The following is a 19,564-nucleotide window of genomic DNA, read 5'->3' as shown; positions in this document are numbered from 1 at the left end:
GCTGCCAGCAGGGACTGTGCTAACACTGAGGGGCTGCTGCTGACGCAGGTGCCAGGAGGAAGGAGATGTTCTGAAAAAGGAAAAAGGGGAAATGTTATGCTGGGTGAAAAAAAAAAAAAATCAACCTCAAAAGGTAACTGTGATTCCATTTACCTGACATTCTAGAAAAGACAAACCACCTGAGGGGTGGAGAACAGGTGGGCGGTCTCTGGGGGGGGGGGGAGGTGGGTCTGACATCACTGGGGTGATAGTCAAGCCTCCTGACTGTGGTAGTGGCGTGTCTGGGAGTCGAAATTCACAGAACTGTCCCATCCCCTAAGAAGTCCACGCTACTGCATGATCATTTTAAAAATAAATACTTCCACCCCTCCAGGTAAGGCTCCCCTGGCCGAAGTCGCTGCCGCCGGCCTGGGAGGCTGGAGACGAGCAGGGAAGACCCAGAGCCCAGCTCCGCCGCTCCAGCCAGGTGACCCTGGGCCTCACTTAACCCCTCAGTGGCTTTCTTTCCTCATCTGGAAGTGAGGATGTGCCGAGAAGGCTAAATCAGTCAAAGCAGGTAAAGCTCTCCCCAGGACCTGCGCCCGGTAAGAACTGGAGAACAGTTCACAGCGGAACACCTGCCCCGTGAGGGCAGAGCCGGGGTCCGTCTCCCTTGTGCACTCACTCCCTGCGGGGCGCCGGGTGGGGCTCCACGGAGAAAGGGCGGGAAGAAGCTTTGGAAGGTCCAATACCACGCAGACAGGCTCAGGAGGGACCACGATTTAGGACACGTGCACCACGACCCTCGCTCTTGACAGGATGACAGAGACGCGGCCATCCTGGGCGGGAGGAACCAGGCCTCCACCTCAGCTGGCCAGGAGACTTGCACACACTCCCCTCCAACTTCAAAATGTGGGGAAAAGAAGGCTTTGATAGAATCTGGTCGATGTCAAAACCTTGGTTTTAATTAGAGAAGACATTCCTGAAAAAGTTTACAAGAACTAGTTTTTTTTAATTAATTTTTTTGTAAATGTATAGACAAATGTTCTATTATACTCCTGGTAGTTTTCATAAAAGAACTTTTGTCCTGTGAAGAACCTTTGCCACACGCGTAATCGTTCTTTCATCACGCACGACATGTGTCTTTCACTAAATATACACATTCAAGCACCAGTTCTAACGTTCACCTTTTCCTGCACGTTCTTCCCCTTCAACAGCGCACTTCACTGTAACGGATCACACCTAACAGCTCTCAAGTAGTTCAGACGTTCTAACCTTACACTCTCAAGTTAAACCTAAACACTCAGCTTAAACTGTGACAGCTTGAGAGAGAGAGGCACTGGCGGCTCGGGCCAGGACTCACCAGGTCGGCCACCCTGCACAAGGAGTCGGACAGCTCGTCGAAGATGGCCACCGTCTGGGGCCCAGGCGGCATGGAGCACACCCGCTCCACCAGCTCGTCCGCCTTTCTCAAGGCCGTCTCCTGGGCGATACGAAATCCTTCTGGGGCACTGAGCTCAGGAACTCCAAAGAGGCCCTGAAATACAGAGAATATTCCCCCTGTATAACTAAAACCTTGCTTTACGGGTATTAAATATAAACACTGTTCTCATAAACAAAGTCTTGGCTTTCGTTGCTGCTTCACGGCATCATGGTACCTGTGCTCACAGACAGCACTTCCATATCCCCCACATCCCAGACGCAGACTAAAACGAATGTTCTTAGAATACAACTTCTCAGTTTTTAATTATTTTATAAAAACAAAAGAAGAACGATACAGTTCAAAATCCAGTGGTCACTACCACAGAACTGTGGCCATGATTAAATGAGACAATACACATTTAAAACTCAACATTTTACCAGTGGCTGGTACACAGAAAGCACTTAATAGATGTCAGCTGTAATCACTATTAGCTGTGTGACCCTGGTCAAGTTCTCCCTCCTCCTAGGCCTAGAGGCAGGAGTGCTGCTCTTTGCCATCTTAGCCAGCTGCCCAACTCAGGGCCCGCCACATGCAGGAACGCACGAATGAAACAGATTAACGGGCCAGACGTGTGTAGCTTTGTAGATTAAACATCTGCAAAGGTAACACATCAAATGTGGGAAACACCAAGAGGTAAGGTTTCTGAGGGTTGCCAGCGCCCGCTGTCCCTGCAAGAAGGGATGAGGGGTCGTTAACCTCCTTCCAAATACACTAACAAGCTGGAGAAAATAAAGACAGCTGGGGGCAGAGCAGAAGCAGAACCAAAAATAATTTGATCTTTACATGGATTTGATTCAAGTACAGATTATTTATTTTCACTTCTCAGCATACCTCCCCAGGCTACTCTTGGGAATTCTAAATCTCAGCCTACCAGTTACGGTATTGCTTTAAAAAATTATATAAACCTTCGTCATTTTTTTTATTAAAACCCCATTCACATATTTTAAAGTCTAATACCAGGACCTAAAACCATGACGTATAAAAGAAAATTAATAAAGCTAAATTAGTTACATTTCCTCCACCCACATCGGAGCTTGCCCCTCACATGGTTCTGCTCAGGACCTACAGGGAGTGCTTTCTCACGCCGATTATGTCAGTACCAACTTTGTTTACCCCTATAGAAGTTGGTGTAGCAGACTTCATTCAAAAATAACTTAAAAACAAAGAAATTTGGGGGTTAAATAAGAAAAACTCACATTCAGGCTCACTGTAACCACATCCCAGACTCATCTTTACAAGAAAGGCAGTAGTAGAAACAACGGGGGGAAAAAACAAAAACAAAAGTAACAACGTGAAGCGGGCAAATGCACAAATGCAAAGTAAACAGGCATCAGCTAAGTCCCTCTCCAGCCTGCCCTCCTTTCACCCTTAATTCCCTCACTGCATAAAGAACGAGTGCCCGCCGAATGCCGGCCACAGAGCGGGGCGTGGGAACCCCGAATAACTAGGAACACAATTCGGTGACTTCCTGCGGGAAAAGTCCGCGTGAGAGGCCTTAGGGGACACGACTCTCCACGAGTTTTGTGTTTTAAGAAAAGAAAAAGTCCAAAGCTTTGACAAATATTAATGACGGCGCATCAGCGGAAGGAGTAATTACACTAATTACACGAGCGGGTCCTAGCGAATAGACACTGGCTACTGCAGGTGAGCTCACGGGGCGGCCCCCGCCTCACCTGAGCCGGGGGGAGCAGGAACCGCGGCGGGAGTGGGAGTGGGGGCGGGGGGGAGGAGTAGGGGGAAGGGTGGGGACAGGGAGAGAGCCGCTCAGGCCCGCAGGATCCCGGGCTCTCGCTGAAGCGGCCGCCAGACCCGCACCGGGGCCGCCCCGCCCCCCCTGCACCAGCCCCTCGGAGGAGTGGTCCGCAAGGTCACCCTGGGGCAGAAGACACCTCCGTCCGCTGCGAGGCGGGCTCGCCGTCCGGCCCCTCCAGACCCCGAGGACCCCGCGGGCCGCTCACCCCGCGCTCGCCGAACAGGTCCAGCTGGCGTCCCTGGGGCTGCACATTGAAGGCGGCGCCCACCGGGGACCAAGTGGTGCTGACCCGCCGAACCCGGAGCCCGGCCCGGAGCCCGGCCCGGAGGCCCCCCAGCCGTCGGGCGCACAGCATCGCGCCCCGCAGCAGCGCCCCGGCGCCGCGAGTCCCGCGAACCGCCCCGCAGCCTCGCCAGAGCGCGCGCCGCGTTTCCACGGCAGCCGCCCTCGCGCCACGTGACCTCGAGCTTCCGGGAAGAGGTCGAGGTCGCAGGGCGAGCGCTCGTCGGCGTCCCCGGGGCAAGAGCGTCGTCCCCGCCTTCCGGAGCCGCCGCTTGCAGCGCCCCCGGGGGCCTGGAGGAGGAACCGCAGGGTCGCCCCGCCCTCCCACGTGGCCTAAGCCTCCGGGAACACGTGCGCGGCGGGCGCCCGGCTTCCTCGCACACCTGGCCCGGACGCGCCACCCCCGTCGGTCTCCGCCCCAGGGCTTGCGGTACCTGTGCGCTGCGACTGCACGTCCCAGCCTGGCGGCCAAAACTGTCGGTGAACCTGCATCCATTGACTGTAAACGCGTAGTGATGGATGATATAATCGACAACGCAGTTCCTGGGATGGGGGGATTCCATCAAACCGACGGGGTGAGGGGTGGAACCTGGGGCGGGAGGGCAGAGGAGGGGAGAGTAAGCCATGGGGGGAGGGGTGCGGACTGCGCCCTCCCGGTGTCCGCCCGACGTCCACCCGGATCGAAGGATCACCTGGGACGGCCCTAGAGAATGACCCTACGGGAGGGCAGCCCGAGGCTGGGGTGGAGCGGGAGGGAGCCTGCTGCTGCGGCCTCGCCTCGGCCTCTTGCGGGAACCGGACACCCCGGCACCCAGCCGGTAAGCACGGAAAACCCGGGGCAGTGAGGACTGTGCTAAGGACGCTTCTGTGCCCTGGACCCCGGGGTGTGACCTGTGCCAAGGCCCAGCACCCGAGAGAACCTTTTATCTCACCCGCATGTTGGGGCCTGGGGTGGAGTCCACTTCTGTTGACATCGGTTAGTGAGCAGCCCTGGGAGCCTTCCCCAGAGAGCCAGGAGCGAGGGCCAAGTGGTGCGGGCTTCTGACCCTGCCCTGTCCATCCCCACAACAGTTGGGTGTTCAGTGGAGTGTGTTCTCAGTTCAGCCTGGTCGAGAGAAAGAGCCCAAGTGATAAAAATGATAAATAATTAAAACGTAGTTAAGGTAATTCCCATGGTGCACCTACACAATTCTCTACAAAGTGATTTCACTTTCTACTGATTTTATTCATCAAAGATTTCAAATTACTTAAAATCCCCAAAGTCCTAACTCCCTGGTGATTGACACCACATTGTCTGTAGCTGGTTGGTCCTGGGGGAGGCCACCCTACTTGGCAGGCTTGTACCACAGGCCCTTACACAGATGTTGGATGTGTCATGTAAAGAAATTAATATTGCTTGACAAAAATGCTGATTTTTGTCACACTTTTTAAGAGGAGTCTCAAATCTGAGAGTCTCTCTTTAGCCCAAAATGGTTTTTACATAAAGGTACCTAATCATTTTTACTGCCAACCTTGAAGCCTATAAACACCCTGAAGGAATGATGAATGCTGAGTTAACCAGGTGTCTTGTGTCTCGGAGCCGGGCTAGTTAAAGCTGCAGACCCGATTGCCAGACAACCCGTGGGAGATCGTCGCACGCCACCCCCTGCACCTCTGCCAGTCAGCTTTGTCCTTTCCAAGCACTTTAAAACACATTTTACATCTTATCTTCTATATTCACCCCACAAAAAAAGAATTTTATAAAAGTTTGAATCCTATGTCTGGTCATAAATTGTACTTTTCCCCGTAAAAACCTATGAAACCACACCTGTGAGGTTGTGATCCTAAGTAGACGAGGGTTAGCACAGGCGTTTCTCTTTTTCATAACAAAGCCAGGCTCTGCACTGAGGAAAAGCAGCTTGGCTAATTACAATTCAAAAAAGCCAAAGAATAAAAACACAAATTTCTTCTGCAGAGCACAGGGAACTATATTCAGTATCTCTAGTCACCTATAATGAAAACATATGAAAACGAATGTATGTGTGGATATGGATTTCTGAGATGGGGTGCTGTACACCAGAAATTGACACATTGTAACTGACTGTACTTCAATAAATAAAAGTAAAGTATACAGGAGCAAAAAAAGCCAAGGGTAAGGACACTCTGGCTCAATAAATAAACTGATCAGTCTGTTGCTGGCCAAAGTCGGGCACCAAGGCAAGCGTGGGACCTGGGGAGGCTCATTTGCTTCACCCCAGCCCTGGCTCTAGTCTAGAAGAAACATTAATTAAGGAAGGCCAATCAAACACCTGTAAACAAATTATTTATGTATATTTCCATGCAAATAAAAACTACAATGAAGTACCACCTCACGCCGGTCAGAATGACCATCATTAAAAAGTCTGCAATAACAAATGCTGGGGACGGTGTGGAGAAAAGGGAACCCCCCCGATACTGCCAGTGGGGATGTAAACTGGTGCCGCCAACTGCATCTCATTGGCTCTAACTGGTTGGGGCACCATCTTGAAGTAGTCACCGTGGACAGGAGATACTATTCTGATTTGCTAGGACTGAACCCCGTATGCACCCCAGCCTGTAGTGTCTACACTACCTGAAAGACTGGGCCTGAGAGTGGACATTGGGACACTTTCACTGGAAGAAAGGGAAGTGAATGGTACCTGTCTGAACAAGAAAGTTCCCTCCAGTGTGGCCTGAGGGGTCGCATCCCTTTCACCCACCTCTTAGCATCTGTATCCCGCCTTGTGCTGCCGACTGGAACTCTGGTCTCTGTGCTCTGCCACTTTTTCTCTGGCGTAACTCACTTAAAAAAGATTTGGAAGGTAAACAGCACAAGAAATCAAATGGAATTTGCCCTGCTGGGTTTGGGCTTGTTTGGAACCCGGGATCCTTTGTTTTTCCTTCCTGTTGCTCCCTCTTGGATTGGGACCGTCTGTCCCGTGCTCATCCCACCATCGTACTTGGAAGCAGACAACTTCTTGTCTGGCTCCACAAGCTCACAGCTGGAGGAGAATGTTCCCCCTGGATGATTCGCACAGTAGGTCTCACCTGTAACTGACCTGAATGATCCAGATGATGGGGTTGATGATATTCGGGTGAGATTTTTGGACTTAGAGTTGATGCTGAAATTAAGACTTTTGGGGATCTCAAGATGGCGGAATGTATTTTGCATGGGGGAAGGACATGAATTTGGGGAACCAGAAGGCAGACTGTTGTGAGTTAAATTGTGTCTCCCAAAAGGATAGGTGAATTCCTCACCTGTAGTATCTGTGAATGAGACCTTGTTTGGAAATAGTCTTTGGAGATGTCGCCAGGTTAAGATGAGGACATACTGGATTAGGGTGGGCCCCAATCCCATTGACTGGTGACCTTAAGAGGAGGGAAGCCTCTACACTGGTAGAACAGGGAGGCTGGCCACCTGAAGAGGCAGAGCCTGGAGTGATGCTGCCACAAGCCAAGGATGCTCGGGACTCCCCGAAGGAGGAAGCAGCAAGGAAGGGTCCTGCCCTCAAGGCTTTGGAGGGAGCACGGCCCTGCTGACCCCTTGATTTTTGACTTCTAACCTCCACAACTGTGACACAATACATTTCTGTTGTTTCAAGTGTCCCCATAAGCCTCCCCTGCCCTGTTTTTCGTGCAATCATCCCATAGTATCTGTGGGGGATTAGTCCCAGGATCCCCCCACGGATACCAAAATCCATGGATGCTCTAGTCTGTTATGCACAATGGTGTATTATTTGCATATGACCTGCATACATCCTCCATATGTTTAAAATCGTCTCTAGATTACTCATAATACCTAATGCAATGTCAGTGCTATGTGAATAGTTTCCAGGTTGGCAAATTCAAGTTTTGCTTTTTGGAAATTTCTGAATTTTTTTTACAAATATTTTCCACCCGTGATTGGTTGAATGTGTGGATAAGGAACTGTGGCTTCAGAGGGCTGACTGTCCCAGGAAACTAACAGAGTCAAGTCTGGCAAACAGTTTATTAAATAACTGAGTTGAGTTGAATGGCGATTAAAACCCAAGGCAGACAACGGGCAGAGGATCCCACAGCTTCCTGGGATGTGTCACTGCCACCAGCCTGAAACTTCTCAGTTGGTGATGAGGAATACGCTTCCTTTTCTTCCCCTGTAATACCCTCTGGAGTTCAGCTGAGACAGAAATCATCCCACAGCTCCTTCAAGCACCAAAGTGATATTAAAACACTCCTTCCACCGGGATGTGCAAAGGATTCTTCAAAGAACGGGAATGAGGAAAAATATTAAATGAATTGTAATAGACAGGACAGGAGTTTTTAAATTTGCTCTGGGAATGATAGCGAGTTACGTAGGATCAGTTTTAGGGGTAACTTTCCAGCTTTCACCTTTTCATGGTTAGGACAGTAGTGATACAGTTAATGTAGTAAGATCATCAAACAACTGGTCGGGGGGCTGGGGAGGCAGATTGCCATCCGCTCCCGGTCACGAGCTGCTGAACAGGAGGAACCCTGTGAAGGTTGTGTCATCATCCTCGTCCGCGAACAGGCCGTTGAACCTCTCCCCGCCCGTCACCTGCAGCCACACCTCGTCCCCAAGCTTCAGCTGCAGGACGAGGCCGCCGGACGCCTGGTCCTCAGAGCTCATGTACCCGTCCTTGGTGTGCAGCATTTTTACCCCGTTTTTGACCAGGGACACCTGGACGTTCCTGGAGAAGACTGTGACGTGGTAGGTGAAGTAATAGGCCCCGGCGATGTGGCAGGTGAATTTCCCCGTGGCCACGTCGTAGTGGTTGAACTCATTGTACAGGATCCTGTCGAATCTGATGGGGACACCCGACGGCGGGAACTTGCTCAGTACCGTGAGCCCCACGGTGAAGGCGCTTTTGGGCAGGACTGGAGTCTCACCAATTTTCCCTTTTTCTCCTCGGTCCCCTTTCCAGCCTCTCACTCCCCGGACCCCTGGCTCACCCTGGGGCCCCAGGGGTCCAGGGTCTCCCTTGGGACCAGGCTTGCCCACGGGGCCCATGGAGCCGGGTAAGCCCGCTGGGCCCGAAGGCCCAGTGCTGCCCTTTGGCCCGTCTGGACCAAGGGGCCCCACATCACCCTTCTCCCCCTTCTGCCCTGGGGGGCCCGCGTCTCCTCTTAGGCCTTTCTCTCCCACGGGGCCCACGAGTCCCTTTGGCCCGTGTTTTCCTGGGGGTCCTCTGGCGCCCTGATCGCCTTTCATGCCCTTTGCTTCAACGTTTCCATCTGCCCCTAAGTAAGACAAGAAAGAACAGAGGAAGGGATGCTGTGTGAAAGCAACCTTGTTTTTCCTGTTTTCAAGCCTACAAACGAGATAAAGCCACGCGCAGGTTCAGCATGAGCGCAGGGTTGGAAAGTTGACTCCTAACTTGCACACAAACCATGCTTGGACTCGGATCCCCTCAGTCGGCATTGGGACTCACGTGAGAAATGACAGGTCCTGGCGTCTGAGTCTGACCGCCAGTGGTGCCCATCCTGAAAGGACACATCTTTGGAGGAGGGGACGGCAGAATGACTCGGGCGCTTCAGTACCTGCAGCGCAGCCCTAAGGATGCGGTGGCCCCTGAGAAGCTCCTCCCGGAACTGAACACAGACTCCCAGACTCGGATGGTGCACCTCGCTCGCTACCGGCCACCAGCCCGTCCATTGTGCCAGCACATTGCCCCGTCCTGCTTCTGCGTGTCCCCCAGGGCCTCCCACCCCCCGCGCCCCGACGGGAGAGCCGCGGCGACGAGCCCGGACCCGGGAGGGAGGCGCCGGGACCCAGCCCTGTCTCCACCGCTCACGCACACGCACACGCCCACCTAAACCGTCTCCGCCCCATGAAGCTAGGGTGATGAACTGCCTCCTTTAGAGGCTGTGGTAGTGAGTGAGTCAGTACGCGGAAGGCACTTAGCACAACCTGGCACGCGTGAACATTATCCGTCTTTGCCACGACGACCATGCTCCCTCCCCACCAGTGACAACGGCCAGCGTCCTCCCTGCCCTCCAGTGCCAGCTCAAGGGCCACCTTCTCCTGCAAGGCTGGGTCAGGGCCCAGTGGCCCCCTCGGGGCCCAGCGGCTAAATCAGGCTTCAGTAAACCATGGTGCACAGGCCACATCCTGCCTCCACCTATTTTTGTATGGCCTGCAAGCTAAGAATGGTTTACATTTTTAAGCAGTCACAAAGAATGTCCCACCATCGGTGACAATTATATAAAACTCAGGCTTCACTGGAACACAGCCCCACCTCCTAACGCATTGTCCACGCGGCTTTTCCTACGACGGCAGAGCTGAGTAGTTGTGACTGAGACCAAGTGGCCCACAAAGCTGAAAATATTTACTGTCTGGCCCTTCACGGAAAGTCTGCCCATCTCTGCACCGAATCCGGAGCAGCTGCAGAGCAAACACTGGGTGGCCTTCATCACTGGGTCATCCTCAGAACCTCGTAAGGGACTGGACCTTGGTAAACACGTAATAATCTTCATGAACACACTGACAGCTCAGAGGAGAGTGCAGCAGAGTGGAGAGCCATCTCTGACCTGGTTCCCCTTTCTCTCCGGCCATCCCGTCCTTCCCTGGACCACCTGGATGTCCTGGTTCGCCTGGTGGAAGGTGGGAAAACAGGAGAGTTAAAACTGCATTGTTTAATGAACAAAAAACAAACAAACAAAAATTCCAGTTTCAGTTTCTCATGGGTCCCAGTGACAGAGGGTGGGGAGTCCGGGGAGCCCCAGCCGGACTCGCATGCAGGTGGGGACAGGTGGGGGCAGGTGGGGACAGGTGGGGACAGGTGGGGGCAGGTGGGGCAGGTGGGGGCAGGTGGGGACAGGTGGGGGCAGGTGGGGCAGGTGGGGACAGGTGGGGGAGGTGGGGGCAGGTGGGGGGCAGGTGGGGACAGGTGGGGCAGGTGGGGGCAGGTGGGGGGCAGGTGGGGCAGGTGGGGCAGGTGGGGGCAGGTGGGGGCGGGCAGCAGGCGCTGAGAGTGCAGAGAAGCGGGTTGTAAAGCGGGCCGGTGGGCGCTCCAAGCACCCAGCTCCAGGAAGGCAGGCCGAGAAGAGGGTGTGCGCATCGTCACGACTGCGTGTTTCTCGTGTGACGGGGGCTCGGGAGTGACTGAGCGTGGGGACACGGGGCAGCTTCCTCACCTCTCCTTTCTGCCACTCTGTGGGGAGCAGAGTGGGAGGCCTACTAGCCTCCTGTGAATGTACACATGACCTTGGTTACACGACGCTATTTGGGATGGAAGGGTGGGTTCCGGAAGGATCTCTCTGGCTCCCGAGGGTGGTGGTCAAGGTGTCTGTGACCCACTGGACACCAGGCCGTGAAGTTTTGCTGACTACACAGGGGTCCTGATGCTCAGAACAGGCTGCCCCGGGCACCAGCTTCCCGTGTTATGTCCTCAGGACAGAAATGGCTCCAGGCGAGGTGACAGAGCTCAGGAGGCCACAGTTCACCTGGGCCCTGGTGGCCACCAAACAGCAGGCCGTGAACGTCAGCCCCGCCGACGGGCGGCTGCTAGGGACGGGGGGGACGCAGCCCTTTCCAGGTCCTGGCACAGTGCTGACTGCAGGCGGGGCGGGAGCCCGAGGCCCCGGGGCCCTGGGGTCGCTGACCCCTCGTGCTCCCTCTCGCTCCAGCCACCACTGCTCCCGAAGGATGTGTCTCCCTCTCCTTCCTTCTTTCAGTCTCCCTGCTTAGTTCTCCCAGCTCTGCCCGCCTCTGAACGTGGCCTCCAGACTCTCCTGATTACGCACTTCCAGGGACAAAGAGTGAACATGTCCCCTAATTAGAACGCATAAGTCACCTTCAGGCACTGTTCTAAACACGTGTTCGTCATAAACCATGCACACAAAACATCTGAAAACAAAGAAGTTAATTTTGAGCGTGGGAAATGCAATTGAATATCTTTCTAAGAAACATGTATGTTGTGTGTAACGTATAGATAACGTATGTGCTCCAAGAAAATTCATACAACTCGAGCGGGTAGCCACTACAGAGGAGCAGGGCAGACTCAGTAGAGGAGAAGTAGGGAAATTTGGTGTTGGATATATGAGCGTTTGTCTTCTTTATTTCTCTCTCTATCCATTTATCTATCATCTTTTGTGTGTATAAAATATTTAATAATTTTTTTTTAATTAAAATCCCCCCAAATGGGGGGGGAGGGTACAGCTCAGTGGGAGAGCGTGTGCTTAGCATGTATGAGGTCCTGGGTTGAATCTCCAGCACATCCTGTAACATAAATAAGCAAATAAACCAAATCCCCCTCCAGAAGACCCAAGGACTATCAAAAGAGGCTTCTGAGTATTTATCATCAGGTTTGGTGAAGCTTTTATACAGCGTGACCATCGCCGAGAAGAAAATGACACTGTGTTCAGGCTCCGCACGAGCCCTGAAACGCCCAACTGTGGTGCTTCTTTGAGCCCTGACCCCCACGGCGCATCGGCAGTCAGGACAAGGGCATTTCAGTGAATACAAGTGCAAATTCGCCTGCCCACAGCTGTAGTAATTTCTAGGTTGGGCAGGAACACCTTGAGAGTCTGTCCTTCATCCTTGTTTTCCCTCCTAACGCGCGTTCTGCTCTCATACGGTTGTTTACTGCTGGCGTCCAATCTGCCCGCAGCTCTCAGGTTTTTGCAGGAGGATTTTAGGCACCCATCTGTGATAGTTCAACAGCAAATCTGAAAACCCCCTGGTCCAGGCACACCTTTTGCAAAACACTATTCCTGAAGGTCAGCGAACGTGGTGGGGTTCCGGCCAGCCTGCTCGCGCTGCAGGCTCCCACTCCTCCACGGCACACGTGTCCGTCTACAGGTGGACCCAATGAAGCCATTCACACCAATTCGCACAGTAAACATCTTCAAAGCTCAATTTTGTTCCTCTTTTAAAATTTATCTTTTAAAAATGTCAATAGAAGTTTTGAGATTTGCTTCCTGCACCCAGAGAGGTCACTGTTTATGCTTAGGTGTGTGACCCTATGGTCAGACCGGGGCTCAAGAACCCCATTCAAAACTAAGCTGCCAGTTGTTATTATGGAAACCACTCCCACATCCTGGCTTTTGCAACTGTCCTTCCCAGCAATGGATTCAGTCCCCGAGTCCCCAGACCCCGGGGCGGGTCCTGGCACATGACTCAGGCACCTGAGTAGTGGCTGTGTGGCTCCAGGTCACCTCTCAGTCTCTGATTTCCATGCCACCTGCCTCATGGCGAGACCTCATCGCTCTGGGGGCGCTCTGCCAAAGACCCAGCCATCGGACGTCTTTCCAGACCTCAGTGCCAAAGGTCCCTCGTACCTGATGCCTGAGGCAGAAAGATCTATGACATCACATGCTCCTGAAAACAACCCAGTAATATTGGAAATGATGCTGGGCAAACAGGTAGCCCCACTGAATGGCAAAGCCCATGGGGATGGGGGTCCTGATGGCTCGTGCTGCACTGGACCCCACGCCCAGCCTGCATCTGGCTGGAGCAGGCTCTCTGTAGTGTTTTCTGGGCAATGGAGGGAGGGAGGGAGGGAGAGAGGTAAGCAGACAGGCACTGAGCACACAGGCGATGGGTGGATGAAGGAATGAATGAATGAGGTAAAAGGAAGGCAGATGAACCAAGGGCAGGTGTAGGTGCAGGTCATGGGTACCTGAATCCCCCTTGTCACCCTTCGCTCCATCTCGTCCATCCCTTCCAGGCAATCCATTGTGACCAGGGTTCCCTGGGACGCCAGGGTGGCCCTGCCGGCAGGTGTCCTGTGAGTTCCCAACCCCTGCCCAGACTCCGGAGACAAGCAGGAGGCACCAGATCCTCATAGTTCAGACAGTAGAGCGGGACTGAAAGAGGGAAACACAGACACAGGGAGAAACTTTCATCGCCAGGACCTCGGACACAGCTTCTGCTCTCTGTGGAGGAACCTGGACCCCCCCACCCTGGCTGGACCTGGACAGAAGGGTCAGGGTGAGTCAGGGTGGGAGCTGGTAGCAGACCCAGCTGCTTATAATCGAAGGACGTTGTCCTTGGAAGGACTCCTGTGACTGGGGCAACTCTTGTTGGTGAGTCAGTGATCAAGGAGAGAGCTCACTTCCAAGTCAGGAAACCCCCACTGACCATGTCACTTTGGGCAAATATCCTTCAGCTGACCTTGTCACTTTGGGCAGACCACTTTTTGGAGCCAGAGAAGAGATGAATGCTTACCTCACGGGGCTGCTATAAAAACCAAATTGGATCACAGTGTGCATGAAAGCACGTTTTAAATAGTAAGGCAAACGTAGAATTAGCGTTTGATCCAGCAACCCCACTGCTGGGTATACACGCGAAAGAACTGAGAGCAGGGATTCCTGCAGGTGTTTCTACACCACGTCCACGGCAGCATGACCCACAGTCGCCAAAAGGCGGAGAGCGCCCACGTGTCCACTGACACGAGTGGGTAAACAAATGTGGTCCGTCCACACAATGGGTAAGATTCAGCCTTAAAAAAGAAGGAAATTCGGACACCTGCTACAACATGGATGAAACTTAGTGAGCTAAGCCACTCACAAAAGGACAAATAGTGTATAATTTCACTTATATGAGGTTCACAGAGAAAAGTTCAGAGACAGAAAGCAGAAAGGTCGGTTCCAGAGCACCGCAGTGAGGTGAACCTCACAAAGGTGGAGCCACACAGACTTCTTGGCCTCCTGTGTGCAGAGAAGCTACGTTCACACTACACTATACTCTGCTCATGCGCGCTAGCATCGTGTTTAAAAGCAGTGTTCATACATTAATTTAAAAATTCTATGCTAAAAACCGCTGACCATCATCTGAGCCTTCAGCGGGTCGCAGGAGTAACATCAAAGGCCACTGCTCACAGGTCACCGTCGCAAAAGTCCTAGTAATGACAATGCTTGAAATATTACTAGAATTATAGAAATGAGACACAGAGACATGACGTGAGACAATGTTCGATGCAGGGTGGCCACAAACCTGTAATTCGTGAAAAAAATGCGCTCTCAATGCAGAGCAATAAAGCCATGGCTGCCTGTGTGCATTGTAACACGAACTGGAAGCAAACATGCCGGAGGAACGTGGTGGTTTCACAACGGTGGGGTTACGGCTAGGGAGCTTTTCTTTTTTAAAAATGCTTTTTTACAGCGTCTATAAAAATATTTCCGAATGTAAGTATTTTAAAAAACCAGCTAGACTGTCGTCCACAGGCTTACAGCGCCGTCTTATGGAGCCTCTACACGCCTCAGGGTCCAATTTGATGACAGTAAAAATATTTTTCAAAAAAGAAATGCAGGTGTTTCCTTTTGAAGTCACAAACTTACGCCATTTCAGGAAACGGTGCTGAGTTTTCTTAGAGCCAAATTCCATAAATAATCTCCACCTTCCTCTTGTGTTTAACTCAGAAGTGACCGGTGGTGAAGTCTAGATTGCCCAGACCACCCTCTGGAGGGGTGCACGTTGTTCCTTCTTAATTTTCTCACAAAGTGCGTTACACTTATCCCAGTAATAAAACAGATCAGGAGATCAGAAAGGTGTCACGTTGGGATCAACTCCAGTTTGCTCTCCGGCCGGAGAAGACCTAAGATAAAAGCAGACCTCCACCTGATTCCTTCCTAGGCTCTGAACACACTGTGCTGGAAGTCAGCGATGGGAGGAGCCGAGCAGCATCTCTAAAGAAAATGGTCCTGGGAGACGGGCGCGAGGCTTTGCACGAGGATTACAGTAGACGTTAGATTAATGTGCTATTTGTCAAAACAAAAATCGACAAAGCCTGGGGCTGGCTCCTCAGTTTCTGGGGTCCAACCGCAGTTCACAGGCTCATCGTTTAGCTCCTGTTCCTGCAGGATGCACCAGGGCTAGGCCCCCGGCCGTCTCGCATCTTTCCCTCCTTCCTGTCCTCTCCCCCGGACCACTGCCCTCCCGCCAGTTCCCCGCACCACACCCGGACCAACCACAGCCATAACTTGTGAGACACCAACCTAGGTGACAGCTGGCTGCTGTCTCCAGCTGCATCTTCCTACTTTATTTTCAGCACATCTCCAACAGTTGTTGAGTGGCTGAATACATACATACACACATTACACACATGAAATCCTGCGGGGGGCCTGGGTATTAACCCTTCTCAATGCTTCGGGTGAGGGCTGCCAGTCTCTCCAACGTCCCGTCTCACCTTCCTCGACAGTAATGGAAACTTTCTCTGGCCCGTGGCCGCCCACGACAGACTCACTTTTCCAGCCCCCCCAGCAGCGCAGACATGACCCCGACACTAGACTGTAGCCAAGGACACGTGCAACTTTTGGACCGTGACCTAGCAGGCAGGGTGTGCCCTCCCTGGTGACTGAGTCTTCTCGGGCCCCGCGAAGGCAGGCAGCACTCTGGGGACAGAGAAGTCCTGGTCCCCAGTGACGGCACAGCCCAGGTCTGCCCTTTCCCGTTCCTGACGTCAGAGAGAAACATACGGACTGCTCCCTTGCCCAAGCCTGTTACTCGGGGTCTCTTCCACGCAGGGAAGCCTGTGTCCTGACTAACGCAGGGCTTCTGCTGTCCAAGGCGTGGGGACTCCTCTGAAGGGAGGAAGGTCTGAGTCTGCGGCCACTTCACCCAGCAGGCGGAGTCGCGGCGGACTCACTGGTGTAAACCCCCCTTGGTGCTGCGTTAACAGCCCGACCGCGGGCACCACTTGGCCCCGTCCAGTCGGTGTCAACACAGAGAGGACAGACTCGGTCCTTCTGCTGAATGAGGGGCTCGTGGTGGGGGAGCGAGGGGCCCTGGGAGGCCGCTGTGACCTCATAAACTGACAAACGGAGACGTCTGGGGACAAGGAGGAGCTGCTAATGGCTTTGGAATGACTTTTTCAGATGCAAATAAAATAGGCTGTGACTTAGTTTACATCTTACTTCTGTGTCGTTTCTCCTATGCGCCCCACCCCCCCGCCCTGTCTTCTCCTTGACTACTGACTTTCTTGGTAAAAAGTTACTCAGTGTCCCTCCTGAGTAATTTCCTCCAAGGACACGATGTCCCTAATTCGCAGCCAAGGTTGACTTTAAGTTTCCGCTCTTCAAGATTCTTACTTCCCTAAATATGAAGATTAAAAAAGACCTGCCAGAACCCAGCTGAGCAATTTTTACTGGGTCTCCAAACCTCTAGCCTCTAGAGGTTGCATAAAATGCAAGGGATGTGTGAATCCTGGCATCCTTCCTGGACGTGGCGGTCCAAGAATCGAAATCTCTAAACTGCCTTCATTGAATACATTATCGTCCACATGCTCCAGACTTTGCACATACTACGTATTTCTTCTTCAACATACGTTGAAGACCTTGTTTTCAAACTACACCGAGCAGGTAGATCTCAGTGGCAGAGCGTGTGCTTAGCAGGCACGAGGTCCCGGGTTCCACCACCAGTACCTCTGTTAACACAAGTAAATAAATAAATTGACCTAGTCATCTCCCCGCAACCAAAATCAAAATTAAAAAGTAAAAAAAAAAAAAAAATAAAGGACACTGGGTAAGTTAGTATTGCCATAAATATAAAAATGTGCACATTAAAATTTGTGCCAAATAATCCATGAGCTTCTCTAGAAAGCTCTCCAGAAAGGTCTGCTAAATTGACTCATTCTGTGGTTTCCTCCGTTTCCGGCCAGCTGGCAGAGTTCTGGCAGAAGAACTTCAACACCTGCTTACATGGCCTACTTTGCAAATAATTAGGCAGGTTTATCACACCCCACTAACATAAGAGCTGATTTAGGATTCTGAGGCCCTAAATCAAATTTAAAGAAATTGCTTCTCCATGCACTTACCTGAACCCCAGGGCGGCAGGCGGCACCCAGGTGCGATGCAAACCAGAAGCCAGGAACAAACCAAATGAAATCACGCCTTCCTGCCGTGCAATTCCCAAGTGGCCGTCTCTGCAGAACAGCAGGAAGGGGAGGGAACAAGGAAGGGACAAGACGTCTCGGAAGAACTTAAAACACTGAGGCAGCCCTCGAGCCAGGGAGCGGCTTCCAGCGGCGCCACTGGGTCCCGCACACCGAGCTCCCTCTTAACGTCCTTTCTGATGGAGCGAGGGCCCTGCTGGCTTCCAGGTGCATCTGGAGGGCGGCGGCCCCGCGGCAGGTGTCTTCCCTTAAAGTGCTGTGTGCCTTCGTTCCTCTCCGTGGCCCCCGAGCCGACCTTGGGCCACTTATGAGCCAACAGGACCCAACCGAAGACGACGCTGCCCGGCCTCGTGGGATTCCCGGACCCTCAGAACTGCTGTCCCTTAGGTGGACCTCTGCGGCTCCTTAGGGACAGCCTTCATGTACCTAAGAGAACACGCCTGTTCTCCTCCCAGACACACACACACACACACACACACACACACACACACACACACACCCGTGTCCTGCACTAAGAAAAACACGGCGAAACTGTCTCCTCGGTCCCAGGTGACCACGCCTGCCCCTTCCCGTCAGGGCCCACGAAGGCTGGTCTCTAATGTGCAGGCAGCAGCGGGGGAACGGGGGATCTGAGGGCTGAGCCAGGCCACAGAGGCCCCACGGGGAGTGGGTGCAGGGCAGGCACGCCACCCTCACTGTGCCTCAGTTTCCCCCTCTGGACAGCAGGCAAACCAACACCAGCGTCGCAGGCCACCGGCAGGCCTCCCCTCCTGACCCCTAGCCCTGCTTGGACACCCGGGTCCTTTCTGAGGGGTGGGCGTGTCGGCAGCGGGGGACCCAGAGGAAGCTCTCCTCTCCCCTTCCTATTCCTGTCTCCCCCCCCCCCCGGGCTGGGGTCCCCGGGCCTCCTCTCCCCCAGCTGCCCACCCTCACTCAGCCCTCCCAGGGCGTAACCAGCTGCAGGCAGAGGCCTCTCCCAGGCTGCATCCCAGCCCTGAGCTTCCCACTGGGTTTCACTCCCCCCGAACCCGGGGGGGGACCAGGCAGCCACAAACCCATCCTCCACGCCATTCTTCCCTGCATCTGACGCCAGCACCAGCACCCAGCACCCCGACGCAGAACGGGGTGGCCGCCGTCTCCCCAAAACCCTGGTGGCACAGGACCCGTGTCTTCACAGCTGCCTCCCCCCCTTTCCCAGTCTCTCCACTGGATTCCGTCTCCCCAGGTGTCCCCCGGCCTCTGGCTTTAACTCTGCCCCTTCTCTGGCCCTAGAGTGAGCTCCCCACCTCTGGAGACTCAGCCTAGTGGAGCCCAGAGCCCCGGCCTGGCCCTTCCATCACTTGGGGGTCTCTGAGTCCCAGCGCACCTGGATCCCAGCAGCACACGTGGGGCTGCGCGGGGCTCGCCTGGGGGTCCTGCTGGGGCCCTGCCCCAGCTCACCAAGAATTCCCCGTCCCTGAGTCCTTCCTAACTTGTCCATGCTCCCATGCTGCACACTGGCCTTTTAGTGACACCGTGTGCGTGTCCCTCCTGAACACATGCGAGCATCTCCCGGGTCTGGTGGGCGGGCGTGTCCCTGGAAGCCCGATGAGAAACGCCCTGCCTCCCAGCCCACCCCTCCCTCTGTGGGGTGCCCTCCTCAGCTGCCCTTAAGAGGGGTGTTAGGGTCCAGGGCTCCCATGGCCCCCTGGCCCCAAGCGAAGCCCCCTCTTTCAGTACAGCCCTAGGAGGGGAGCCGAGGGATGTTCAGAGTCAACAAAAAGTACTAACAGCTGGCAGCCTTCTGGGAGCCCTCTTCTGAGGACATCACAGCGACAAAGGGCTATTTGCTTAACTTTCCTGAGCTGTTAATCAGCGGAGGAAACTCTTACCCCCTCCCCGCCCGCCCAGGCCAAGTGGGGACCTGAGCTCCAGGAAGGGGCCGCAGCGCGGAGGGCCCCCCCCGGGGCCGGGCAGCCGCTCCTCAGCAGGTGTGCGCCTCGCCAGCCTCGTTCCAACGTCTGGGGGCTCCCTTCAGGTCCAGTGGCCTCTCCTTCCCCTGAGCCTTCTCGCCCCCCGCACCCCTCCAGCGGTCTGAGCAGCTCATCAGGGGAGGACATGTTGTTGCAGGGACATCGATCAGTGCCCGGCGGGGGCTGAGCGCTGATCGCAGAAACCCTCGCGGCACCTCCTCCGCACTTAGTATATATGTTACAGACACACACACACACACACACACACACACACAGTCAAATGCAC

General features: G+C 53.8%; 2 protein-coding genes across 5 annotated transcripts in view; both read right to left on the bottom strand.

Annotated features, from left to right (window-relative positions):
• MIPEP (mitochondrial intermediate peptidase) overlaps positions 1–7,062 on the bottom strand; it is an 87,039-nt gene extending 79,977 nt beyond the window's left edge. The window contains exons 1-4 of one of the 3 annotated variants that reach the window (XM_032496441.1): positions 6,215–7,062; positions 4,430–4,602; positions 3,932–4,086; positions 1,343–1,516 (exon numbers count right to left, since the gene is read on the bottom strand). In XM_032496441.1, the coding sequence (XP_032352332.1) occupies positions 1,343–1,516; positions 3,932–4,060 (303 nt within the window). In that variant the 5' untranslated portion in view covers positions 4,061–4,086; positions 4,430–4,602; positions 6,215–7,062. Of the gene's footprint in view, positions 1–1,342; positions 1,517–3,420; positions 3,690–3,931; positions 4,087–4,429; positions 4,699–6,214 lie in introns of those variants that run through there. The other 2 variants (XM_032496442.1, XM_032496443.1) reach the window with 2 other exon arrangements.
• Positions 7,063–7,463: 401 nt separating this feature from the next.
• On the bottom strand, positions 7,464–17,721 carry LOC102523366 (complement C1q and tumor necrosis factor-related protein 9). Of its 2 annotated transcripts, XM_006176548.3 has the most exons (4): positions 17,249–17,721; positions 13,115–13,301; positions 10,023–10,085; positions 7,464–8,732 (listed from the first exon to the last, which is right to left on the bottom strand). In XM_006176548.3, exons 2-4 carry the CDS (start codon positions 13,278–13,280, stop codon positions 7,960–7,962), a joined length of 1,002 nt encoding a protein of 333 aa, XP_006176610.2. In that variant the 5' UTR covers positions 13,281–13,301; positions 17,249–17,721; the 3' UTR covers positions 7,464–7,959. The 2 variants fall into 2 exon arrangements, with proteins under 2 accessions (XP_006176610.2, XP_032352339.1); XM_032496448.1 differs by lacking the exons at positions 10,023–10,085; positions 13,115–13,301; positions 17,249–17,721 and adding an exon at positions 9,731–10,016.
• Between the last annotated feature and the right edge of the window lie 1,843 nt (positions 17,722–19,564).

This window comes from Camelus ferus, chromosome 14 (genome assembly GCF_009834535.1).
Source record: "Camelus ferus isolate YT-003-E chromosome 14, BCGSAC_Cfer_1.0, whole genome shotgun sequence".
Classification (NCBI taxonomy): Eukaryota; Metazoa; Chordata; class Mammalia; order Artiodactyla; family Camelidae; genus Camelus; species Camelus ferus.
The sequence above is the reverse complement of the archived record's forward strand: the minus strand, read 5'-3'. Positions and strand labels throughout refer to the sequence as shown.